This window comes from Biomphalaria glabrata, chromosome 3 (assembly GCF_947242115.1).
Source record: "Biomphalaria glabrata chromosome 3, xgBioGlab47.1, whole genome shotgun sequence".
NCBI classification, from domain to species: Eukaryota; Metazoa; Mollusca; class Gastropoda; family Planorbidae; genus Biomphalaria; species Biomphalaria glabrata.
In genome coordinates this window covers 42,127,934-42,154,675 of record NC_074713.1, presented here as the reverse complement: position 1 = coordinate 42,154,675, position 26,742 = coordinate 42,127,934, and the positions used below count along the sequence as shown (strand labels likewise).

Below are 26,742 nucleotides of genomic sequence, written 5' to 3'. Positions count from 1 at the left end.
TGAATAAACATAAATCTTTATTTAGATATCAATGCGAAAGTTATTTATTTTAGATCGCATTCATTTTGACATAAGTATCTTGAAGTAGGAAATTGATGAACTTTTCTGTAGTGAAAATTGTTTAATATGTTAAGATCATGTCATGTTGAGTTTAAGTTCTGCACAAGTGGATTTTGTTTATTGTAACTTTTGTAGACATCCTAAGCATAATTAACCTGGCTGTACAGACTATTCTCATGGTGTGGGATTGCTTCCTCTAATCTTGTTAGTCACATATCCAAAATTTGTTTCTTAAAAAAAAATAAAGTGGAACTAGATGTGCTACATTATGGGGATAGTCATAACAGGCTATATACTTATGAGTGACACTTACAATGAAAAAAAAGTATTTTATAAGCTTACAAAAATGTGCATAAAATATAGTTTCAGTGCTTTAAAAAATCTGTCAATATGTTAAAAACTATGTGTTTACTGATTTGATAAAGTAAAATCCTATGACATCATAAACCTCTACTCTATTTTTTTTTCTCAGCCAGGCTGGTCCATGTACCCATGTATTTCTTTTTCAATTTCTATGTTTTATTTTTGTAATCTTTAACCTTTGGTGGTTCTTCTCTGTAGCCACATTTCATGTTAACTCTGCTACTGCCAGATTCCATTTCAAGTTCCCTTGTGGAAAGGACACTGTACTTTGCATAGAATATTAGGCCTAAAGTCCTGTTCTGACAATGTGGCTTAATCTAATCTGGTCTTTCTGTGTTTTCTTTTCTTGTTTAAAATAGAGCTAGCTCCCTTCTTGACTAATATGTGTGGTGCATTGTTGTTTTTTGTTGTTTTTTTTCATATATTATATAGGAACAAGTTTTTTGTTGTTGTTTTTTCCTTAAACTTATTCTATCTTTTATTTAATGTCTAACTTCTAACTTGCAAAATATTTTTTTTATTTCATTCCCAGCTTTTTCTAATACTTTACAATTTTTATAAACTTGTTTTACTACTAATATCCTTTTTTTTTCTTTTTTGTTTAAAAATAAATAAAAATGTATGCTCACTTAAAAGCATAGGGTACTATGACTAAAGTATTTTGTTTAAAATAGTATTGTACTCATAACTATTTAACTTTATATGTTTCCCTGTGCCCAACTGTAATAGTTATTGTAAAACTGAACAAATATATATTTGTAATGTAGAGTTATCCTTCTTTCATAATGTTACCAGCAAGAATAATATTTATCATTATCTGATTTTAAGACCCACAGCAGCAGCTGGAACAGCCCCTAAAAGTCATGTTCAGACAGCTTCAACAGCAGCAACATCTAAGGCAGTAAGTGAGCAGAGTTGTGGAGATAAAGAAAGTAAAGTGTCAAGACTTAAAACACTTAATGTAACTGTCCAAGTTAAACTTTGTGTTGGGAATCCTGTGAAGGGGAAAAGTAAAGAGGGAAATAATGCCTCTACCATTTGTTTAAAGTGGGACATCAGCATAGCCTCCCCTGACAATGACACACTATGCAAAGAAATCATCTGCCCAGTGCCTTTAAATTTTAAATGCTGATTCATTCAATACAATTTAGAATCTTCAGAAACTTAATATTTTAGTCATCCTTACTTTGAAAGCTGAAAAAAATATGTCCATACCAATAAGTATAGGCTTATAGAAATATCAAATATAGAATGCACTTTTTACTTATAGGTCAGCATTTCTAAGCCTTGTACATATAATGTGCTGCCTCCCCCTCCCCGCGGTCTGGGGAATCACTGTAAGCTCCTCCAGTGGAGTCAAGCATTTTCCTGGCATTTACAGTAAAAAAAAGTACAGTTTACATAAAATCAAATAAAGTTGGGAGGGCTTATACTGAAATGTGAGGGACGATTGAGGCACATAAAGTATCTGTAATGGGCATGATCTATGATAAAACAATGTCTCTTAATATTGTTTCTTTCTATTTGCTAACATAGGAGATAATTTCATTCACGCTTGATTGATTTACATGTAAATGACTTTGGGTATTTCCATCTTTTTTTTTCCCAACCAATTTTGTTCAGGTCCCTAAACCATCAGGCCCTTCCACCCTTCAGAAAAAGGATGTGAAAACTGAAAAGAAAACTGAAAGTAAGTTGACTTTTACATTTCTTATTATTACCTTGAATTCTCTTCATGGCTGAAAGGACTGGGATCTTGAAAATGGCTCTAATGATTTTCCTAGAAATTTTGACATTTTATGTATATCGTTAAGAAAAAAATAACTACCTAATTGGCCACACATTGAAAACTCTGTTTTGACCTTTATAATTTTTCTTAATATCTCATTTGGTTGATGTCTTTTTTTAACAAGACTTGAGGGGGAATTACAGCACCTGGCTATAATGTTTCTTTGTATTAAGTAAAGAGTTGAATAAATAAATAAAAAAATGTACATGAACATTTTGAGCACCCTGTTACGTAGAAGTTCTAGTCCACATGCCCTTTATAAAATCATTCGCTAGATCGTTAATAGAAAAACTTGACTGTGCAAAGCTCTTTAGAAAGATTCCTTGCAATAATGAAGCATTACAAGAAATGAATAGAATAAGAAATGATATACCACCATCAGCTTCATAAAGTAGGAATTTTTTTTTATATTACTTGTTGTGTTTGTAGATAAAAGATTCTAAAAAAAAGGTTGCCAGTTAGGATTGCATTGATTGTAAACTTTATAATAATAATGTTATTTAAAAGTGCTTCATAAAACAGCTGGTACAGTTTAAAACTTTTACATGTTTTGGATGTTCCTTCAGATTCTGAAGATAATTACATCCTAGCCCTATCATACTGGAGGTTGACAGGGGTGGGTAGCAGGCAGGGGTTCGATTCTCTGGCCTTCAAGACCACCTAACGATAGTCCAGAGCATATACACATGACTTTCTTTGATATGCAGCATCTGTAAGATTCAAATCAGTATTTAACATCAATTTTTTTGTTTTTAAATGAACTAACTAAAAAAAATTTTTTTTTGATGATTACATAGTTGTGAAATATGGTTCATAGGAAGAGGCAGTAACTATTGTGATGATAATAGGATAGGATTTATTATTAGCACCAATGAATCTTGTTCACAGCAAAAGAAGTGGTCATTGTGGACAATGTTGTTCTGAATAATGTCCCATTGTATGAATCTCGTCTTGGTCTGGCACGTGTACTGCGAGCTTCCAAAGAACCCAATGAAGCCAAAAAGTATTATAATCAAGTTATAGATATGGCTCCTGAGGTGAGTCAAGTTATAGATAATGCTCCTGAGGTGAGTCAAGTGATAGATATGGCTCCTGAGGTGAGTTTTCTGCTGGAAATGCTTAAAAACACTGCATATAAATAATTTTGTGTTTTGGTGGCTGAGTGGATAAGTGCTTGGCTTCTGAACCTAGGGTCCTCTGAGTCCACCCAACTCTAATGGGTACCCAAATTTAGTTTGGGAAAGTAAATGCTATTGGTCATTGTGCTAGCCACACCCTGCTCATTAATCATTGGCCAAAGAAACAGATGACCTTAACATCATCTGCCTGAAAGGTATGAATAGGGAACTTCCCTTTATTTATATATAACAGTTCAACATAATTTTTTATCTTTGAACTGGACACGACAGAATGAGACAATGCGTGTTCCATAAATTAAAATTGGAACTAGTGAAATATGCCCATCTATAGTGTCACCTGAGATGAACTCTGACTGGGAACAGAGCAGGAAGGGCTAGCCCTCGGTTTTGCTCTGGCAAGAAACTTGGCTATTTAGACACATCCCCCCTTAGCTCCCTGAACTGGGACACTCTGTAGTGTCACCAGAAAATGAATGTTTTTAATACTAACAGTAATAATAAAAGAATATTTCATTATTATTTTTTAAGAATTTTGTCAAACAATTATGCATTACACATAACAAGCTGTTTACGTCAGAAAGTTGGTTTTAATTGCTAAGGAAACAAAAGAGTTCTTTGTTTGATTTTAAAACTGTGTCTTGTATTGATTTCAATAATGTGTCTTTATGTTTAAAATCTATATTCCTCAAGACTGTTTTGCTTGAATAGTTTATTTCTTGGCCATGATCTTTAGTTGTTAAAAACATGAAGAAATGATTTTATGCAGATTATAATCTGAAAGCAAAATGAATTTATCACTGATTAGGTCCATGATGCTTACATTGAATGTGCTGAAATGCTGGCTAAGACAAATCCCATTGAAGCTGTGGATGTTTATTCAAGATTTCCTGTCTCTGAACATCCAACTTTTGATGATGCATTTATCTTTGGGGAAATTGTCAATATTTTGATGAAAGCTGAGCAGTACGATGACAAAAGACTTGCTACTAACATGATTGCCTATGCTAAAGTTCTTGGTGTAGGTAAGTGTTTATTAGATTAGATGTAATGGTACTTAAAAGTGACTTAAAGTACTTTTTTTTTTACTTTTAAGTAAATTAGGTTAAAGCTTTTTCTTTGCTTTTATTTATGTATGCTTCATGTTAACATTATTAAATATTGAATATTTTTTAACAATGGAGGCAGATCCATTAATAACAAGATTTTTTGTGATTCTAATGTACAGAAAACAGAAGTATTGATAAACCATAGCCCTACATTTTTTAAAAGCACTAGAATCAATTTTAAAATTAGAATCTGAATAAAGAGCAGGTCTGTAGTATGAAAATCTCCATCTTCTGTATATATAATTTTCTACATTGCCCACCCATGCAGACTCTCTAAACCTCGATGAAAAAGTCATGGAAAGATAACTCTTTTATTTCTGCAAGTCTGACTAGAGTCTCGCACGTAACTTTTGTGGCCACAGAGCGCAGCTCAGAAAAAAAGGGGGTGGGAGAACAAGAAATCTTCTCTGTGGGACACCACGCACACATGCTGACTCTCTAACCCTCCTCCTGTCCGCACCCACACCTTCCTCACTCTCCATGTGCGCACAGTCGTTTGGTAAATAGCAGCGTATGTTACGTCACAGGTCAGATCGTTTTAATTAAAGAGCATAAAAATTATTTGCTCAAAAATGTTATAATAACATTGTATGTTTCTTGAAGGTGTTTTGGAGAAGTACACCAAGATACTAGAACAGAGGTACAAGAATGATGTCCTAAGAACAATCTATGCAGGAATACACAACAAACCAGTAGATGACCCAGATATGCAGGCATTTTTTAAATTCAAATTTTGGATTTAATAAAAGAAAACTATGTAAAATATGTTTTAATTTTTGTGTAACCTATAGTAGTATTTATATCTATTTATGAATATAAAGTCCAACAAATAGGATTTATACATGTTACATTCTAGCAAACATTTTCCAATTCCTAACATTGTTGACTCCCTGAACATTCTTTCTTTTTTACTCATAGATTAGTTTTACTACATCACTGTAACTATGAACTGGAGCTACTTAAGTCAATGACATAGTTTAAAAAGTGAATGATTTTTAGATGTTACTAAACACTTTTACAGAAGCACTATTAATATGCCAGTGACAGATATTTAAAATTTGCTTTGGCATGCCACAGAATATTTAAAAATGTAGTCTACCTTTAAGGTACTTTCATGTTTTAAAGCATTCCGTCTTCTCTGTGCCTTAGCTGTTACCAAACATTGGCCTCACATTCATTTATGTTCAAGAACTTAGGTCAAAGTCATGATTTTGCCATTTTGCTTCTGTGATACTGTGATTTTCCATTTATTATCCATGCTTCTGTGATAGTGTGTTTTTCATTTATTTATCATGCTTCTGTGATATTATGTGTGTAAATAAAGCTGACTTACATGACTGTGTGACATAATGTATGCACATTTGAAATATATTTGATATTAAAGTTTTTATCTCAATAGAAGCTTAATTTTTATTTTATGAATCCTGAGGGAGGGGGGTATTATTTAGTAAATGATATTGAAAGACTCATCTTTGCCTGGTCAAGGTTGTGCTAATTAGCTTAGTAATCGTGGACATTTTATTTTAATTAAATTAATTTTGATAAAAGAAATATACATTATTATTAACACTTAAACAAAATTCATTTAAACAAATTGCACTGATTTAAAAATGTTTTATTTACAGTAGAAATTTTAAAAAAGATTCCATAGGCCTATATATTACAGTAGAATTTTTTTTTTAATAAAAAAAAAAAGATTTTGTAGGCCTATAAATTACAGTAATAAAATCAAACATGAAAAATACAAAACATAATTATTGGTACATGAACGTTTTGTTTTCTTACATGTACAGACTTTAAACGGAAACATAACATACTACATCAACTCCATCAAATTAAATCATTCATACAATCTTTCATAACATGTGCTTCCTTTCTTGTAATTGTATACAGCTTCTTATTCCTCTTCTTCTTGTCGTACAATAGGCACGCCTGAAAGAAAACAGAATGTAAAACTAATACAAAATGTCATTAATCTGGGATCCTTTCGGGAATTAGTTATGTCTTTCTATTTAATCAACACCATTCAAATGTAACTAGCCTATGGATCAGATTTTTAAAAAAAAAGACTTTTCATGCCCTACAAATGCTTTGAGAACTAATATTAAATCTTATTATTTCACAAAAGAAATACAGTTTTTAGTAGCTGACTGGATTAAGTTCAGGATTATTTGTTACAAATTATTTTGAAACTCCTTGAACCATTCCACTGTATGTGGCTGTATTGAGTCACTCACAGTCAGGAATGTTTTGAACTATAGTGTAGAATCTATAAACATGCAAATCTTACATAGTGCTATTTAAACAACCTGCAGTGTAAGGGGAACAACTCAATGTCAAAAGTGAGTTTGTTTTTATCAAAATGGCTTTGAAACATGGGCTAAAAGATCAAAACAATAACAGAAACTCATTGCAGTATGCAGTGACAACAGCAGATAAGTTATGGCATAAGAGAATATGCCTCAACAACTCTACTAATTATATATTGAAACCTCCATGAATTAATCCAACTTATATGCTTTGGCACAGAACTTAAGATGCATAGTGGCCTTCATTATAAATGAGCTTATTATCATAAGTTGATAAAATATAAAATGATTTGATAACACACCATCTAGTTTCTTCAGTTTCGGCAGCTTTTTAGCAACTTCATCTTTCCATGTTCCTTCTGCTGAATGTTTCTCTTCTAATGGATTGCCTTTACAAAAACAAATTTACTATAATAAGCATTTTTTAAAATTTAATCTTTATAACAAAAGGATAAAATGTCAGCATGAAACTATTTTAGATACCGTATTAAGTTTTACATGAGAATAAAACCAATTAGTCCAACTAATCTATATTTAACTTATAAAGATATGACATTATTGGATGAAAAAAAAGAAACTCACCTACAAACAGAAGATCTTCCAAACATGCCATTTCTGCCTATTAAAAAATATAAATAATCATTATGTTAAAAAATCCTGTTCCAAAACTAATAAGTAGAATGTCTAAACAAAAGTCTGGGTATTAAAATAGCCTCGGATGTGTGTTGATTCATAAGAAAAGGTTCTTACTAGTTTGTTAAATTCAGTCCATTCTGCCACTTTATTATTAGACATCCAGAGAATCTGGGGAAAATGACATAAATAAGTCACAATCTATTTTTTGATAGTTATGATATTGTGTTTTTTTTTTTTTTATTTCAAATCATAGAAATGAGAAACTCGGAATGCAGAAAATAAAGGCTAAAAATTTTTCTTTATTGCTTCTAACAAATTAATGCTAGAATAAAATTGACACTTTGGACATGAAAACATATCTTTGTATAAATCTTTTAGTTAGACCCATTACTATTAACTTTTAAAGTAATATAATCTACTGACCTTTAATTTTTTCAAAACGTTTATGCCTTTCAATTTTTCAATCAAGTTATAAGAGATCCAAAGCTGCTCTAAAGTATCACCTACTGCTTCCTGGCAAAGTTAGGGAAACATTCTAATTTTAGGAGAAAGTCTATTAGTATTGAGTAAATTTTTTTTCAATATCATTTGAACATGAAACAGAGCCTCAAGTTTTTAAACTATGAAAATTACTTGCCTTATTTAAATTTAAAAAAGAAAAAACAAGACTTAAATTTGTTTTGATTACTGATAATGATACAAATTTACATACCAGACCAGTTAAACTTTTTATGTTATTTCTCCCGAGGGATAATATTTTCAGATTTTCTGAAACAAGTTGTGACAAAAAATAATTATAATGATACAAGTGGAAATGTGTGAGATTATTATATACATATTAATCAGTTAATTAATTATCAATAGAATGGAACAAATTTAAGTCTTACTCTCAAGGTGTTATTTCTGTAACAATACTTAGTTTTCTTTTAATTTGAAATTTAAGTAGACCTAGACTACTTTTCTAAATCTAATTATTTAATAGGTCTCTTACATTAGTTTGAGAAAGTAATAGTAGTTGGTCCTTTCATCTGATGCCCTCATAAATTATTGACCAGAGAAACAAGCATTATGATACTTAACACCATCTATCTAATAAATCTATAATTTCAAGATGGATACTATGGTATAACAAACCTGATAAGATTTTTTTTTTAAATGTTGCTTATCAATTTCAAAATGTTGATAAGTAATCATATCAGTCTTACATGTTATATTTCAATGTAATTTGTTGGAGATTAATATAAAAAAAAAATAACTTACTGAGCCCATTCAAATTAGCGATTTTCTCAATAGCATTTGTAGACAATGAAAGCCTTCTAAAATAATAAAAAAAAAGAGATTGATCTAATTTTAAGTGGCATTCAAATGTTTTTCACAAAATATAAGCTTATATTCTAACCATTTTTGTTCATTTTGTAATTATAGTGTAATACTGCCCTTACTCGCAATTGGTCAGTGTTGACAAGGATGCATCCATCTTTTCAATAGGAGGGCAGATTCCAATAAGTTTAACTTCTTTACATTCACTAGCTTTGCCATTTTTTTCTTCCTGCAAATTATACATCATATTATAAGGTTGTTGTTTTCATGAATTGATAAAAGTGTATGTATCAAAAGAAGATTACTTCTTTCTAGATTTAAAGTAACCTAAGTAAACTAACTGGCGACAATTCAAGTAAAACTGTTTGCTGAAGTGTTGAAAAAAAGACAAGCATTTCTTTTTAATGTCTTGACATAATGGCTTACCATTTTATTAGGTTACAATCAAATGTCCAAATTGTAAGTAGTATTTATTTTACTGTTTCAAATTTATTTTTAAAATTTTTATTGAAAATCTTATAATAATGAATAATATAGCTAATGATATAAATACTCTTTTTACTTACAAATTTTGCAAGAGCCTCCTTGATTGTAGTTCCTTTAGACTAAACAAATAACAAGAAAAAAATTAAGTAATATATCTATTACAAAATGGATTAGTAATTGTGACTAGGTTTCAAAAAATATGCTAGATCTCTTTGAAAAGCTCTTTTAGACCTTTGAACTCAGAAAGGTACTGACTCAATCATCACATGTAGATAAACTGTAAACAGTTTAGTCCTAAAAAGTGTATCAATGATTCTACCATTTACCACCAGTGTGATAAGAGGGTGGCCTGAAAATACTGGACTTAACAATGAAACATATAGCTTTCTCTTCGAATTAATTTATATTTCTTTACAGAGCCTCTTTTTAGATCAATTTTCTCATCTCTTTAGCCATCTACAGAGACTGAAGCTCCAAACAGTCCAAAAAGTAGACCCATTTAGCATCTTCCCTAAAATAAAAGTTGCGCTCAGAGGATAAAGATGTTCATCTGATAACATTATTTAACTTTATTAACAACTATTTTTGACAGAACGCTGCATTTTAATAGTCAATTTTTTTAACCTTAAAAGAATGTATAGCTCTGCTTCTGCTCATTATACAATGACCACTTGGTGAGGACTAAAAAATTTTAGAAAATAAAGAAATGTGTCCTTCTTATTTTAATTTTCAATAGTTTGTACTGTACTACTTTTATAACATATAGAAATGCTTCCTGGTCTTATCTCATGATACTCATCCAGTGTATGGTATGCACTCCGGACTATTATTTCAATGATCCAGGTTTTATCCTGCCCTCTGCTATCTCCTGTCATCCTGCAGGAAGTTTGGGCTAGAACATAATAATCTTCATTTTTTGAAGAAACCTCAAAAAGTTACAAATCAGTCAGAACTAGAACAGAGCATTTGATTTAGATTATGTTCAAGTATCTAGAAATACTATTACTTAAAATAGATTTACTATGATTTAGTATCTGCACTGAATCTATCTAATATCTATTGTATTGTAGTGGATCACAATATTCTCAAGAAAACTCATACTATTCTAGATTCTAAATATCTAGAGAACATTATAATCTAAATCTACTAATCTATATAAGCCTTATATAAAAGTTATGAGAGTAATCAGTAGAATTTTCTTTAAAAATCTTATCTTATATATTACAAATGTTTCTTCAAAAAAGAAGATAATTGTGTCCTACGCATTTTATGTGCTAATTCTAGTCATGCAAGTTAATCAATGACTTTAACTCTGATAAATCATTGGCTTCCTGGCTGAATCATGCAACCATTCTCTAATGACACTAGGGAAGAAGGAGCACTTGTACGAATAAGAAATGTGCCTCTACCTTTCTGAGAATTTCCTTAGGCATTAGTTTTTGTTTTTCTATATTTAAGTTATGGTTTAGTGTTTTATGTATTAGATCTAATATATAGCTACTTTACTTTGTATTCTTCTCTCAAATCTCTCATGAATAGTCTCTAAGTAATCATCATCATTCCTTTGAGTTCCTCATGGTACATAGGGCCTCAGTAAAAACATGCCACTCTCCACGGTCTCTTGCTAGTTTTTTTATTGCTTTCCAGCTCTTTCCAAACCTCTAAGGGTGTGACCAATCCATCTCCACTTCCTCTCTAAGATCTTCACGTCTATATTTTTCAGCCCACACATCTCCCACAGTTTGGTGTTTTCTACTTTGTTGTACCAGTGTATTTTTAAGATATTTCTCAGGCATCTGTTGATGAAGGTCTGTACTTTTTTTTTTGTTGTCGCTTCAGTTGTTCTCCATGTTTCAGAACCATACAGTAGGACCACCTTGACATTAGAGTTAAAGATTCTTATTTTAGACTTGTTTGAGATGTGAGGAGATTTACAGGTTGGTTTTAGCTGTGTAAATGTCTGAAGTGCTAGATTTATATGACGTTTAATGTCTTCATCTGTTCCACCTGATACTTTGACTACACTCCCAAGGTATATAAAATTATCTACTTGGTCTATGGTCTGAGAATCCAGTTCTATGTCTCCAATTTGTTTGTTGTTTACTTTAATTACTTTTGTTTTTTGTTGGTTTATTTTGAGGCCTACTCTTTTTCCTAATTCACTTAAAGCTGTGACCTTTTCTTGCATATCCTGTAGTCTGTGTGATAATAAGACTATGTCATTAGCGAATTCCAGATCTTCCAGTTTTTGTGTGACAGTCCATTGGATTCCTTTCCCTGAATTAGAGACTATAGTATTAGCGTGTAGGCTTCTTTTGTGACCCAATCCAATACTAGAAGGAACACTTCCGAACAGGAATAGTGAAAGAATACATCCCAGTTTGACTCCTGTTAAGACTGGAAATTCCTCTGACAGCTTGCCACAATGGGCTACTTGGCAGGTGAAACCATCATAAAATAAAGGTAACAGTGATTATAAATTATAGTATTAGTGAAAATAGTGTAATTACTGTAAATGTAATAGTAAAGTCGTTATAACGGTGTTACTCTAATTTAAGAGTTCTCAATCGAATTAAGATTTTAACACTTCAGAAATCATCTAATATAAAGATAAGAAATGTAAGTATACTAAAGCCGTACCATAATGAAATCTTGTACATGTATTTCACAATCCCACTACAGTTAAACTAGATCTAGATCTAGATGTAGAAGAAAAACAAAAATAGACGATGCACAATCATTGCACATACGTTGCCATGACACATTTTGCGCGAGACTAGACAAAAAAGAATTCTCATTTTTTAAATATAAGTAATGAAGAAATGTTTATATGAAGCATATAAATCTTTTAATTTATATTCTTAAATATTTTAAGCAGTAATAATTTGAAGATCTAGTCCAGATATAGATCTGCCTATAGCTGTATTTTTGTATCAAAATTATATTTTAAATAAATAAAAAAAAATCACAGACCTATAAATATAAATGTATACAAACAATATATATAGGTCTGTGAAAATACATTCACTGCTGGCTCTAATACCTTACCTATGTAAATAACATTTTAATTTAATTGTAAACATTCAAGATCCTGGTGCTAAACAATTTAAATCTAGCTAGGCTAGACTAGATCTAGACTCTAGTTCTAGCGGTTTTTAAATCTATATCCAGTTATAGATCTAGATTTCTAGAAATCATTCTACATAATTTTTGCTTTGTTTTTTTTTTCTTTGCTGATTCAATTTTTATTAATAATGGAGCTAGATTTAGAGCTACAAATAAGCTCATTCTCTCGACCATCATTAAGCAGGTAGATTCTAGACAGTAGAGAAGGTCGACCAATATACCCTACATAGTACATATCTATATCTAGTGTATTAAAAAATATAGATCTAGATCTATTATTCTATACTAATCTTAAGTCTATAACTATAGTCATTTTGGTCTAGAGCAAACACCCCCTATTTTCTGATATTTGTTCAAGTCAAGTGAACCTTTATTTTGAAATTGAATTTATTGATAGCTATGACTATGAATGATGGACTGATGGAACTTGTTTATAGTTATTATATTACTCTTGTCTTTTTTAAGGTCCTTTAGAGTCCATTTCTTTATAGTTCAGACACAATTTGTTTCATTTACTCTAAAAAAAAAAACTTGGGTTTTACATCCAATGGGCTTAAATTTAAAAGTGCACTGGTATGACGAGGGTAGGTCTGGGGTAGAGGATATATTTTTTTTTTTTTGATACCATTGTGTGAGGTTTCAGCTAAACATTACTTATCTAAAATGCCTCTAAATTGAAATAGGCACAGAAATTGTGCATATATATCATAGCCTATCAGTGTAAATAAGTGTTTTTTTCTAATATTCCTTTATCAGTCAACATTGAAAATACATCTCTATCAGAGAGGGATATAACTCTAGGCTGGGAAATATAAATTGCATTGATTTATTTTGTAACATTTTCTTACATAATTTTGTTAAGTGCTTTCTAGGTGTTAAACCAAAAGTGATGTGAATGGGTAAAAAGAAAGGGAACATCCCTGCTGGGTACAAGAAAGGAAATGTATCGCTAATATTTAGAAACAATGACATAAATAAATTCATAAAATACATTGATTTTGAAATTATTTTTTTTCAACTTGAATTTTCTCTCCACTGTAATTAGTGGTTGATAGATAGATTCTAATTTTATTACCATGATGTGCCAAACATTGTCACATTGTCTAAAAAGTTGTAAAATGCCTAGATAATAGATTTAAAATTAAAGCAAATTGTATATATACTTCTCATTCTAATGCCAGCTTCCAACAAAAATTTTGAGAAACCTGAATAGAAAGTTCTATTTGTGAACTACATTGAATGTTTTAATGATGGCTGAATATTTTAGGGAAGGTTGAGTAAGGCCATCTTTTTTTCTACATGAAAAAAATGCTATAAAAGAAAATAAAAATCTTATTTTCATCAATTATTATCATCTTGTTTTTCTAAAGAGAGAATGGACCAAACACAGTTTTTGTACCTTCTGTACACATTGTCTCCAAAGTAACAGCTGGATTAAAATTACTATACAGAAGAATTAAAGATGGAACTAGCCATGGTAAGAACAACTTTTGGGCTAAAATTGTTCTGTTCTTTAATTTTCTAAACATAATAAATGTAATCATATTTTGCATTCTTTTGAGTTGATCTAATTGGGTATTATATTGTGAAGGTTTTGCTAAGCTCACTTGAATTTATAATATAGATTAAGCATTAATTAACATTTTTGAAATCCTGACTTGAAAACATTATGGTGTTCATCCTTCTTTAACGCAGCTCTTGTCTTTCTGAACACTTTAAATTTACTTAGAATTTATGTGAACCCAGTTCTTAATATCGAAAAAAAAAAGAGTTTTTTTTTTTTAATTATTTTTTTTAGCCCAAACCCAAACAGATGTAAATGGACACTTGAAACCCAAGCGGAATGTTTTGCTTGCTGATAGATATATCATTCAATGTTGTGTCGCCAACAAAGGCCAGTCAGCAGTGCTTATCAAAGCTCAAGTAATGTTTACATAACAGATTGAATGGCACATATAAGAATTACAGGGATTGACTTATGGATGATATGAGAATGACTGTGAATGACATATATTTGAATGACATAGAATTGTGACAATTATGGTAGAAATTACTTGTACAATAGAGCACAATTTTTTTTTTCAAGGATAGTTTCCAAGAAAATCAGTTGGTGATTATCAAGGTGGTTCACACAACTTACTTGGCTGCTGGTTTAAAAGAAGTCTTTACACTGCGTAGATTAACCTCAGTGGACCACAGTCAAGCTTCACATACAGTTAGGTTATTGGTAATTTAAAGTTTTATTATCTTGGATTACTTTTTTTTGTATTTTGACGACTAAGTTCTTCCTGATGCTACTCTGATTGTCGTAGATGAAAAAAACAAAAGTGATAGAAACATTGAACAACAAAAATTTAGTCGTTTAATAATTACAAGATAATAACTAAATTTCATTACATCTTAGTCATTGACACCATTCTGTATTTAAATATTCTTTAATGAAGGTCATTATTTTTTTCAGAATTCATTTTGTCATGAAGGACATATTTGTTTGGTGTTTCCTTGTTATGATTCAAGACCAATCACTCATGTCTTGACAGAAACTTGCCTAACAGAACAAAAGGCAAGTTACTATTTATGTTTAATTGTTTCATTTATTAATAATTGAATGTTTAAAGGGCTAATTGATATTGTTTTGTAAGGGGAAAAAATATGTTTTTTTATAACAATTGCTACAACTAAAATTTCTTTACATTCATTTCAAATAGAAATCAAAAGAATGTAATCAAAATATTTTCTATAATTTAAAACAGTTAAATTCTGCATTGAGAAAAATCAGCCGTCAGCTTTTAACAGCTTTGGCATTTCTAAAAACTCAGGAGGTCATCCATGCTGATGTTAAACCTGACAACATTCTGGTTGAGGATGGTAAATTTAGTGATTTTACTAATGTAATTTTACTCTTGTAAAAATGTGAATATTTTATTAGGTAATGTTTATGTGGCTTTCTTCTGTCCTAAAGTAAAATTGTTTGAAACTAGACATATTCTTTTGTTTTTGTGTGCATATTTGTTTGTCTTATGTTTTATATTTTTATTGTAGCCTATTAATTATCAGTGATTAATTATTTTGTTTGATATCAAAATAAGGGGGAATAACTGCTACTTAATGGGAGTGGATATATTTATGGATTTAATCCCCTTATTGTATTTTGACACATTTTTTCTCCCACTCCCTATTTAGTTGAAATTTCGTATAATTATACATAGTCGATGACAATACACGAATCAATCCAAAAATTAATCAATTAGTACTAATTAATTAATTTTGTTTTATATGGCAGAAAGGGAGCTAACCCTGCCATTTTCAAATAATTAGCAGTTCTTTCCCTTTGATAAGCTTTGTTTTTGAAAGTACATCTTTTCTTATTTTATTTTGCTTGTTTAAAACTGGAAATAGTGGTTAAGTAAATAAAGCTAGATTGTTGCTATTGCATAATTAAATAAATAGAGCATCCTCATTTGTCATGGCAGATATGAATGCAATCTAGTTATGAGCTACAATAAAGTAAGTTTCCTTTGGTGTTAAGTACAGCACGAGATGAATGTTTTCATGAATTGGATGAGTTAATGAAGAATGAGAAATAGCAGTCAGCATGAATAATGATTGGGAATCTGCAAATTTCTTTTTAAAACACAACATCATCCTTTGTAACTCAACGCATAAATGTAATCATTTTACACCTATTGCTTGGCAACCAAACATTACCTTCCTTTGAAGCTGACTAAATTTTTTTTTATATTAAGTTTATTTAATTTTGTTTTCTTTTTTTTTTCTTGTGCTTTTCATATGTTATTTATGTAATTATTTTTTTTAGATGAAGACCTTGACACAGTTACACTGATTGACTTTGGAAATGCTCTAAATAAATCAGAGTCCTTTGTGTATCACTCAGATTTTGAGATCCAAACTTTACCTTACAGAGCTCCAGAGGTCAGTAGAGCTCCCTACCTTATAAAATCCCAGAGGCAGATTATTGCTGGTATGGTGGTCATATAAGCTACTGTAACATGATTTTGTAGTACTTTAAAGTGCACCGCATTGCTTTACAGTATTTGTTGTTTATTTAAAGGTGCATCTAGACAGCCACATAACATGATTTTATTTTACTTTACAGTGCAGTGCAGTGCATTGCTTAACAGTTGTTGTTGTTTTTTTGTTTAAAGGTGCATCTTGGCCAGCCATTTGGAATGGAAATAGACATGTGGTCTCTGGGTTGTGTTTTGTTTGAGTGTTATACTGGCCAGATTTTGTTCAATGGTGCAGACAGACTGGAGATAATAAACAAGGTAACATATAGATCTAAAGGCACTTTTTGTTTTTGCCTTAAAGAGGTTACTCTAAATGTTTATCCCCACAGTTTCACTTTAGAAGGTAATATTTAGCATTACAGTAGGCATTATGTTACATAGTGCCACTTTAATTTGTATCTTTTCTGCTTTACATTTACAAGAAGTAAGATTAAATTAGTCCAGCATTGGTCGATATATCTAATGCTCTAATTGCTCTTTGATATTATTCCCTGGGAACTTGCATTTTATATCAGCAGTCATTCAGAAAATGGTCTTTCACTTGAGAATGGGATGATCAATCAATCTTTGTCTCTATTGAAAAATAAAAATTTGTCATGATGCCCCACTTACTTTTACTCTATCCTTCCATTTTTAATGGTGTTGCTGTGGGATGTAGCAGACTTTACTTGTGTAGCCAGAATGTAAGACCTTGTAGTGTTAGTATCTTTTCATCACTCTGTCTTGGACTCTAAACCCTTCTGCATGAATAAATGGTGTAATAGGTACAGCACCAGGCATCCCCCCTCCCCTTGATATCATGGCTCCTTAAATTATTTTATCAGCTTTTGCCTGCTATAGCATCTCATTTCTCAAGTTATTGTTGTTGTTTTTTTATTCCTGTCTTCTGCAAAGGGGCCCAGATTTACGAGTGGTATTGAGTGTTGGGCTAAAGGGGTCATTATATTTCTAGCTTTATTGGTGCCTGCATGTGATGTTCTGGATATATATATATATATATAACTATTTAGGAAATTCTGAAAAGTTAATGGTTCTTTGGTGCTAATAAGGAAAATTAGTCTATGAGAGTCAGTTAATTGTATTACTCAGAGAATATACAAGTCACAAAAGTCACAAAAATGTGCTTTCATTCATCTATAGAATTTCATTTCCTGACCTTCTGGTTGTATCTGTGTAAAGTCACTGCTATTTATATAATTATACATTTCCTGACCTTCTATTTTCAGATTGTATCTGTGTTAGGTCCTCTACCTACTCAGATGTGTACCAATGACAAATATTCATCTGACATAAAGCCTGCAGGTGATCCAACCAAAAGAGGTTAGCTATTTACTTATGTTATCCAAGTTCTTTTTCAAAATGCCAAACTGTTGTTTGGTATCAAACAAGGAAAAGAAATAGTACTTGACATGTGGCGGTATAAGTTGAGCTAGTTCCCTTTATACTTTGTGTAGAGAATTAAGTCGTGTCTTAAAAGTTTGAAACTAACAATAGATAACTGAATCCTTCTATATTCATAAACACTTCACTAACACATTGGTTATTGAGGAGGCATGAGCCCTCGAGTTTAAATTTAAGTCTTACAACTTTTTAAAATATAAAATCATTCCAAAAATAAACTATCATGGTAACCTTCACAGCCCCTCCCTTTTCCCAGCTGATCCAAGTCAATTTAAAATATTTTTCTTAATAAGCAGTTAAGAGAAAGAACTCTAAATTATTATTTGTCCTTTAATTTTCACAATGTTTTTCACAATGTTTTTCAATCTGCTATTGGCCTTATAATTTAAATAATGTATGTCCATTGTTCTAATGAATTTTTGCTATTTCAGGAGCCTTGGGTCTAATGACAGTTTTCACAGACAGAAAAAATTATCAGTTTGCTAATTTTCTGTCTGGCCTGCTAGCCTTAAATCCTGGTAATTTTTTGTTTTTTTTCATTATCTCTTTTAAAAATTATTTTTTAAATGCAGAACTTGCAAAAGATACTTCAAAAAGATTTAGAGACTTTATTTAATCCTGTCACTGCTATGGGAGCAGTATGATTGTGAAATATTCTAAATGAAATATTGTAAATCCAGTAAACTTTGACCATCTTGTTACATTCACTTCATCAATATATATTACACTTATTATTTGAACTATTTTTTTTTAAAGCTCACAAAAAAAATCTTTTTAAATTCTTTAGAAGATAAATTTCATCATAGAAGTTTTTTTTCTAGCACTTTATTAGATGTACAAACTTTAACAGTCAGTTATTGTACATTTAAATGTGTGCCAAGTTGCCTTTTTCTTTAATCTCCTTTAATTCAGATTGTCAAATGTAAACCTTTTTTTTGACTTGTCTTCCAGAAGACAGAATGACACCCTGGCAAGCTCTGCAGCATCCTTTCATGTCTGCTGATATTTGCATACCATTTTATTTAACAGGTAAAAGCAAACTCCTGACCCTCCCCAGACCACTTTCCCCAAATGTCTATTATTTTGTTATTGTCCTCCGATATTTATATTCTCTCTGTCTCTCTCTTTCTCTCTGTCTGTTTCCCTCTCTCTCTGTCTTTCTCTTTGTTCTTTCAATTTATCTAGATTTACTTGTAGGTTTACTTGTATGTAGTGTGTGTTTATGTATGGTTGTTGGATTGTAGGGCCAGATGACTAGTCCAACTAAACTGTTGCAGGCCTATTATTTTAACAAACTTCATTTTGAACAAAAATTAACAAAACTTTTATTGAAATGCACACCATATACAGCTTTCGACTTCAAGGAAGAAATATGTAGAAAAACAAGTTGTAATAATAAAATATTTCCTAGTTTAAAAAAAAGGGAAACAACTCCTTTCAAAACTTCACATCTTTTAGTCTCCACTGCTCATGTTTACATCCCAATCTATTTGGCCAATACAAAGGCTATAGTCTTACTCATGATTACAGAGTGTATTAAGCCAAAAAAACACCCACAGTCCATTGAAGCTCTTGCCAGTCAAGTCATGGGTCTTGTGTTTGGACTGTGGTGAAGTCAATGAGTTTAAATTCAATTTTTTTTTATGAATCCTTTGCCATAGAAGTTTAATGTTGCAAACTTAAGGCTGTCTGCCCTAAGTACAACTGAATTGTGGCCCTATGAACTACCAGAACTATATCTCCCTGAGATTTTTACTCATATTGCAACCAAGTGGACCACTAGATCTATATTTCTCTGTGATTTTTACGCATAAAAAATAAATTTCCCCTTTCGGACCTTGCGCTCTATAGGGCAGGTGATGTAAAGGTCATCTGTTTCTGTGGCCAATGGCTTACGAGGGTGTCATGTGGCCAGCCTTTACTTTCCCAAATTAATGTCAGGTACCCATTAGAGCTAGATGGACTCAGAGGCACCCAAAGATCCCAAAATTAAAGATCCCAGTCTTCACCAGGATTTGAACCCAGGACCACAGTTTGGAAACCTCTGTGCCTCTGATTTTTACTCATATTGTGCCCAAATGGACCACTACATCTATGAATCTCAGAGACTTTTGTTCCCTTCTCTTAATTAACCATTGCATTGTTCAAATAGATTTGTTTTCTCCCCAGGCTTTGCTCCTCATTCCATTGGAGTTGTTCATAAAAAAGATTATGAATTCACTCCTGCTTCACTTGACTGTACTGGCAGAAGTGACCTGTCAGCATACAATTTGATTAAGCTGAGAACTACAAAACAAACTTTGGTAAACTCAAAGACTGAACTAAAGAAATGTGAACATTGTGATATTACTGAACAAAAATGTGTTAAAAGTGAAGCAAAACTTTCCTCCTGTAAGACATCCCGTTGTCACACTCCCTGCAAATGCTTTGATCACCAAACACTTGAACACTGTGCAGCCATACTGACTCCATGTCCAAACATCAGAGACCCTAAAAACCCTACTTCCCTTGTGGACAGTGGTGTCAACAGCGAAGAGAAATGTATTCGATGGCTCAGAAAAATTGTTCATCATCCTGGACCTCAGAATCACAATACATGTTTTATCACGGACACTGCAAATGATGAAGTGTTGGAACAGGATGGTAAATGTCTCCAGTCAAATCTCACTTGCTCCCCTACAAATAATGGGCTGATGCAGTCAGCAAAGAAGTGTTCACCACAAGCAATGCATTCCTTGGACCCTTACATTCAAAGCTCTTCCCAAAGAAATGCTCACAAAGAAATACATGAAATCAAAGGCTGTAGATATTCAGTTGCAAAGAATCTGTTTGCAGAGCCTGATTTGGGGAATGATTCTAGCAGTAGAACTCACTCACTTCAGAATACGTTAACTGTGGTATGTAAAGAACATACAGATTCATCCCCACAAAAAACAACACCAACATCACAATCAAAGTGCAGAAACAAAAGTCATTCGCCTTTGGATTATCCAACCATAAATTACAGAAACAGAAGTGAATCACCATTAGATATTTCACACATCACTCAAAGAAACAACTGTAGATTACCTTTGAATAATAGCCCACCCATCAATCATAGAAACAACTGTCAGTTACCTTTAGGTATCCAACCCTTCTTTCAGAGAAACAGCTGTCAATCACCTTTGGATAGCCCCCCCTACAATCATAAAAACAACTGTCAATTACTTTTGGATTGCTTGCCCACCAATAACAAAAGCAACTGTCAATTTCCTTTGGATACCCCACCCATCAATCATAGAGTTGATGCCCTATTGCCATTAAATCAACAATCTGTCACAACTCATTCTTATGTTAATCCAAGTCACAATATCCAAGGTAATTTACTTACTAAAAGCTGTCCCAGAAAGAGAAGCTCTCCTAAGCAGAAATATGGTAATAAAAAGAAAATGAAAACTTCTTGTCAAAACTCTACAGAATGTCATTATGACAACCTATCAGGAAAATGTCCACCTTTTAGTGACACGTCAGATGTCACAAGTCACAATTCAGATGTCAATCTACAACATTCTTGTCATTGTAGGATTGAGGAGTCCTCTGGTGATGAGTTAGAAAATGGTCGTGATTTAAATATGACGTATACCATAAAGCGTAGCCTGATGACATCAAGCAATAAATGTTTGAAAGAACCAACTAGAGGTCATTTGACAAGTCCATTGAACAAACCTGGAGATGCCTCATCAAGACAAAAACTGAAAGGTCACCTGTCAAGAAAATTGAAAACAAGTCGACTAAATCAAAAGAAAACACATAAGCAGCATGTAAGAGCAGCTCAGCACTTGTCATACCAAGAACATTTTCCAGAAGATGACATGGAAATAATAGAGGAAAGTCCTATAGAAGATTCAGATAATGACCATGCTTGCAACAACATACAAGTTACTGATGCTCATCATACCATACCAAAAGCTGCTAAACACGACAATAACATGAATACTACTTATGTTGAAACCACTGACACAAAGCTTGTCACATGTAGCAATTTGAATTTTCTAACAGATGACAACTATGATGCTTCCCCCTGTCAAACCAAACATTTCCTTTCCCTTCCGCCGTGCCAGGAAAGAGATGAATCCACTTCACCCACTAACTTGTCTTGCTGTGATGCACTAACAAGGTCATCTTCATTCAATCAGAGTAATAGAAGTTTTGACAAGTCTGACTTGGGTGGAGAGCCTTTGATCAATCAAACCAATACTAATACAAATCTGCACAGAAATTCAAATCAAAGTCTGACCTCCGCTCCTGAATGCTTGGAAGAAAGCTCAACTTTCGAAAATGATCATGAAGACCATCCAAACACAAGTTACACAATTACTAACCCTGCAATTGCTTGTGCTAAACCCATTTCTCAAGCTCCTAATCAATTCTCAAAGAATAAATTTGTTTCACTTGGCTCAAAACTAGACATGACCATCACTCTTTCACAAAGCATGACTACAAATGTTGCTACTACTTGTAAGAAATTGCATGTTCATAAAGTTCTAAACTCTTCAAACTGTAAAATCACAAATGTTAGATCTAATACTGCAGTAAATAAATATGAAAACCAAAAGCTAGACCAAGATTTGTCTTATAAACAGACATGCAATAAAAAAAGAAACAAAAAAATGTGTTGTTTTTCACCACATTGCAATGCAGCTCATAATCAACCTCAGATCGACTCAGATGCTGAAGATGCAGGATTAAGTCCCAGTGAGACAAGTTTAACTGGCCAAAAGTCACAACTGTGCTTGAGGCCAGACCCTAAAGAAAACAATGTGATTACCATGAATGAAACTTTCTCACTCAATGATGAAGTCAGCAAGATTTTAGATGTCCCTGTGGATGACAGTGAGGAGGATCAGAGTAATGACTCTGTGAGTTTAATCTATGATGAGTAGACTTACACACTGAGAGGTGAATCTCTGATGAGTAGACTTACACACTGAGAGGTGAATCTATGATGAGTAGACTTACACACTGAAAGGTGAATCTATGATGAGTAGACTTACACACTGAGAGGTGAATCTATGATGAGCAGACTTACACACTGAGAGGTGAATCTATGATGAGGACTTACACACACACTATTACACTGGTCCTTTAATGCAAACAATAGATAGACCAACTCCTTCCTGCCCTTTTATTCAAGAATAACTCCATTTCTTGATTTTCTCTTGACACACATTCATTTGGCAGGTATACACGTTACTTGTGAATATTTTAACAACTGTTAATGCATTTTAAAAAATACTAATATAGTAGTAACTATTATATGTTATGAATCTTAAGATTGTACAAATGTCATTTATGTAAAACTTATTAGACCAAGAGCAAGAGTCCACCTAAACAATAAGGTGACAAATAGAACTAGGAAGATCTTAACCTTACATATAATGATGTAAAGTAAGAACATCTGTAACATACTTTTGATTTTGTCGTACCATTGTTTTAAATTGTACTTATTGAATAATGGAGTTTTAAATTTAATTATATACTTTAGAATGATAACATTTGCATCATATATCCCTTTGTAGTGTTTTCCTTCATGAATAATTATTTTTACCTGATGACAATTAACTCATCAATTCATTAACTAATAACCATGGAGTCAAAGATGAAATCTTAAAGTTATATCTTCACTGTTGTGTCATGTAAATGATTTAGAGTCATTTATCTGAGAGCAACTCAGTGCCTTAAGCCATTTCTTATATTTCTATGACATAGGATGAAGACTGCTTATGTGCCTGTGGAATATATCTACCATGTAGTTCATAATCATTTTGGCTTAATCTATTGTGGACATTCCAGCCCAAACTAGCTTCAGATAAGCCATTCATTTACCATCCTATCAGCAGTCTTCTCTACACAAAACATCATCTGGACACAGAACTTTTCTATTTTCTAATGGCAGCATTAGACTCACCTATCCTAAAGGTCAGGTTCATTCATACTTAGGTCTCTTCCAGTCTCTTATTGTCAACTGCTTTGTTTACCTTGTCAATGGCCTTGGACACTGGACATCTTCCTGGCCATGTTTATAATAGCAAAATAAGGTGGCAATGGCAATATCTAAGGAAACGATTATGCCTTTGGGAGATAATAATGGATTTACAATTTTTGGATGTGCTAAACTATTATTTTCATTATTTTGTAGAATATTCTGAGTCTATGGTATTTCTGTCTGAATATAGGATTGTTCAGGTTCTTTAAAACCTTTCTACTGCTGTTTTCTAGGTGGCAACCAGCTTGTTCATTTGTGCCAAAGGGCAATAATAAACTTTAGGGATGAACCTTCAGGCGCACTCAGTAATGTTGCTGTTATTTACAAGTATAAGACATAACTCCCAATTTGTTTTTATGTAATGCAACTTTTGTAGCCTAGTGGCTTTGGCAAAAACTTCAGAAAGTGTGGCAGTTTGTAATATTGGCAGATAATCATTATTAATATTATCTAGAACTTGATGTTGTGATATAAATTCCAAGTTAGCAAAGACTAAACTGAGATCTGCCCTTCATAATGAGCTATTGTTAGTGTGAAGTAAGGGAAATTATTTTTAAAAAAAAAGATGAGTACATTTACATAGTCATCTGAAACTGTCTTATCGTACTCCCTAGAGGGTGAATGGGCATCAAGATCTTCATCTACCATAGTGTGTACAACTGTTGTTTCTCTGTTATCAAAATCCATTTCTTTTTTTTTGGTGGTGGTCAACATTGATGATGCCTCTATTGCTTTGCCATAGTTTCATAATGTCTCACCCTGAGAGGTTGTTGATGCTGTGATTAAGTCTTCCGACTACATTCAGCCATAACAGAATTGTAAATAGCAATGTATTAGTTACTGGAGAACATTGACTTAATGAATACACACTTCATTGTATTCACTTGTAAGGTTGGGCTTTAAAAGAATAAGGACATGAGTTTTTGGCTCTTCACCTGGCTGTACTGACTGGGTCCATAACTTTTGTGATAGGTGAACTAGCTCTGTGTTAATGAAAATTGTCAATTATGTTGACACCTGAAATATTGCTTTTTAAAAGGTTCAATTTTGACTTTACTTTCATTACACTGTACATATTTGTTAAAGTTGTCAGATTATTCTGAAAATTGTTTTTGTAAAGATTATAATTAATAATAGTAATTATAATTGTAGATATGTATGATAAGATAATGCGCATACAGTTGATCTGATGACAAATTAGTCTCTTGCAAATGAAATCTCTTTTTTTCCCCCATAACTGTCTTGTATACAACCTGAGGCTACAAAGTTTTAACTATTTTCATATATATGTGCTTCCACAGCTGTAAAGTTTGGTTTGAAATAAGCAAGTTTAAACGAGTTTTTCAATTCATCTCTTCAGTAAAAAGTTTTTTTGTATTGATTTATTTAGTCTCTTTCAATATTTTGAATATACAGTTTTTCAAACCAGTTGTTTAAATCCCAACAAAATGACACTAGAGATGTTTCTCTTCTTGACTCCCTTTAGTCTAATAGTTATGTACATGCACTGGATGTGTTCATTTCGCAATGCACAGGGTCAGGTCAAGGTCATGGTCTCTCTGTTCAAACTTAATGAATGGCAGAAAATTATGTAGCAGTGAAGATGAATGGACCATCCTATACAATGAGTTTGTCTACTTTTGACAGAGCACTACTTGATGAGTTGAAGTTTCAGTTTTTTAGAGTTATCATTCCACACAAGGGGAAAGATGGTATTGCACTGTCACATATATAATATGTATATATCTAATATATAAAGTAGAAAGTAAAGCGTATGTATGTTTGTATGTATGTATGTCCCCGTATAGAAATCAAAACCGTTTGACCGATCTTGATAAAACTTGGCAGAAATGTTCCTTGGGTACCAATTTAGACCGTAGTGTATGTATTGTAGCCCTTAAACAAACTTAAGACTCTCAAAAATAAAAAAGTTGACCAGCTATATGAAAGCATTATAACTTCATTGATCTAGGCCATGTTTACATGAGAAAAGAACGAAAGGATCTAGATCTAATTTTAGGAACTACAGTTTGTGTAACTATGGGAGCTATTGAACATCCTGATTTCACTGTCACTTTTATAGTGCTCAAAATTAGTGCAATGGCAACTTTTGGTCTTCTGAAAGTGAATTATTGTTTTCTAAAATGAGAAATGCAAGCTTTTTTTTTTTAAAAAGTCTTGTTAGTACTTCATCAAAGAATACAATAGAGGGAAATGTCATGCCTAAAAAACTTTTTATGCATAGTGTATGCATTTACTTCTATCTAATAGGCAGTTTCTGTTAATTAATGTTAATCCACAACTTTTACATGAGATTCCATTAGATTGTATGCAAAGTAATATGTGAGCATGGGGTACCCCAGAGGGGTTATACTTTATTATCAAGCATAAATTCATTGAGTTTCTGTCTTTTGATTGTTTGCCTATTTTAATTAGTATAAACATTTGTATGTTTAAGAAAAATAAGTCTCACTTGTTTAAGAATTTATATGTTTAGTTGCATATATTTTAAAGTCTACATCAAAGTACACATTTATATATATATATATATATATATATATATAATTAAAACTGACATTTTATTACAGATTATTATAGATCTAAGTACTATGCATGCTTTATTATTCACACACACACAAAACTTTGAAAATAAAATTCTCATGTAAATAACCCTAACCATTGCCCAGTGTTATATTTGTCAATTATTTTCTTAGCTTGTACTGGTATGTGGATCATTTTTGTATTTATTTATTGTTACTTTAAAGTAATTTATGTAACCTGGTAACTGGTGGAAGGCACAGGGCAGTAGAAATTAGCATGTTCCATAGAAGTTAAATAGTAGGTACTTTAAGGCTCCAGCTCCAAAGATAATTGACAGTACCGGTATTGGCAAGAGCAATGCAATTATATATATATATATATATATATATATATATATATATATATATATA

General features: G+C 32.1%; 3 protein-coding genes across 6 annotated transcripts in view; 2 read left to right on the top strand and 1 right to left on the bottom strand.

The window, feature by feature from the left end:
• Window positions 1-5,858, top strand: part of LOC106055386 (uncharacterized) — a 30,004-nt gene extending 24,146 nt beyond the window's left edge. The window contains exons 16-20 of one of the 2 annotated variants that reach the window (XM_013211621.2): window positions 1,251-1,324; window positions 2,047-2,113; window positions 3,101-3,249; window positions 4,157-4,373; window positions 5,061-5,858. In XM_013211621.2, coding sequence (XP_013067075.2) covers window positions 1,251-1,324; window positions 2,047-2,113; window positions 3,101-3,249; window positions 4,157-4,373; window positions 5,061-5,200 — 647 coding nt within the window. In that variant the 3' untranslated portion in view covers window positions 5,201-5,858. The remainder of the gene's footprint in view (window positions 1-1,250; window positions 1,325-2,046; window positions 2,114-3,100; window positions 3,250-4,156; window positions 4,374-5,060) is intronic. The other variant, XM_013211620.2, reaches the window with a different exon arrangement.
• Window positions 5,859-6,056: 198 nt separating this feature from the next.
• On the bottom strand, window positions 6,057-11,991 carry LOC106055405 (dynein axonemal light chain 1-like). Its single transcript, XM_013211656.2, has 10 exons — window positions 11,849-11,991; window positions 9,289-9,327; window positions 8,845-8,951; window positions 8,663-8,718; window positions 8,115-8,170; window positions 7,826-7,915; window positions 7,517-7,570; window positions 7,349-7,385; window positions 7,069-7,155; window positions 6,057-6,389 (listed from the first exon to the last, which is right to left on the bottom strand). The coding sequence occupies exons 1-10, from the start codon at window positions 11,849-11,851 to the stop codon at window positions 6,355-6,357; spliced, it is 564 nt and encodes a 187-aa protein (XP_013067110.1). The 5' UTR covers window positions 11,852-11,991; the 3' UTR covers window positions 6,057-6,354.
• A 285-nt stretch (window positions 11,992-12,276) lies between these two features.
• Window positions 12,277-26,455, top strand: LOC106055389 (uncharacterized). Of its 3 annotated transcripts, XM_056025159.1 has the most exons (13): window positions 12,277-12,518; window positions 13,705-13,811; window positions 14,133-14,257; window positions 14,421-14,561; window positions 14,796-14,897; window positions 15,088-15,202; window positions 16,152-16,267; window positions 16,501-16,623; window positions 17,592-17,685; window positions 18,198-18,284; window positions 18,718-18,795; window positions 19,936-22,704; window positions 22,810-26,455. In XM_056025159.1, the coding sequence occupies exons 1-12, from the start codon at window positions 12,463-12,465 to the stop codon at window positions 22,686-22,688; spliced, it is 3,897 nt and encodes a 1,298-aa protein (XP_055881134.1). In that variant the 5' UTR covers window positions 12,277-12,462; the 3' UTR covers window positions 22,689-22,704; window positions 22,810-26,455. The 3 variants fall into 3 exon arrangements, with proteins under 3 accessions (XP_055881134.1, XP_055881135.1, XP_013067077.2); XM_056025160.1 differs by having other exon boundaries at window positions 14,421-14,549; window positions 19,936-26,454; XM_013211623.2 differs by having other exon boundaries at window positions 19,936-26,454.
• The last annotated feature ends 287 nt before the right edge of the window (window positions 26,456-26,742 follow it).

What these genes read in the sequence shown, in the direction of transcription:
- LOC106055405 (XM_013211656.2), bottom strand. An exon ending in AGGAGGCTCTTGCAAAATTT is followed by an intron (nt 8,952 to 9,288) that starts GTAAGTAAAAAG and finishes TATAATTTGCAG; the next exon opens with GAAGAAAAAAATGGCAAAGC. An exon ending in GGACTGAATTTAACAAACTA is followed by an intron (nt 7,386 to 7,516) that starts GTAAGAACCTTT and finishes ATTTTTTAATAG; the next exon opens with GCAGAAATGGCATGTTTGGA.
- LOC106055389 (XM_056025159.1), top strand. Translation starts at nt 12,463, where the DNA reads ATGGAGCTAGATTTAGAGCTACAAATAAGCTCATTCTCTCGACCATCA. An exon ending in CACATACAGTTAGGTTATTG is followed by an intron (nt 14,562 to 14,795) that starts GTAATTTAAAGT and finishes TATTTTTTTCAG; the next exon opens with AATTCATTTTGTCATGAAGG. An exon ending in GACTGGAGATAATAAACAAG is followed by an intron (nt 16,624 to 17,591) that starts GTAACATATAGA and finishes TTCTATTTTCAG; the next exon opens with ATTGTATCTGTGTTAGGTCC.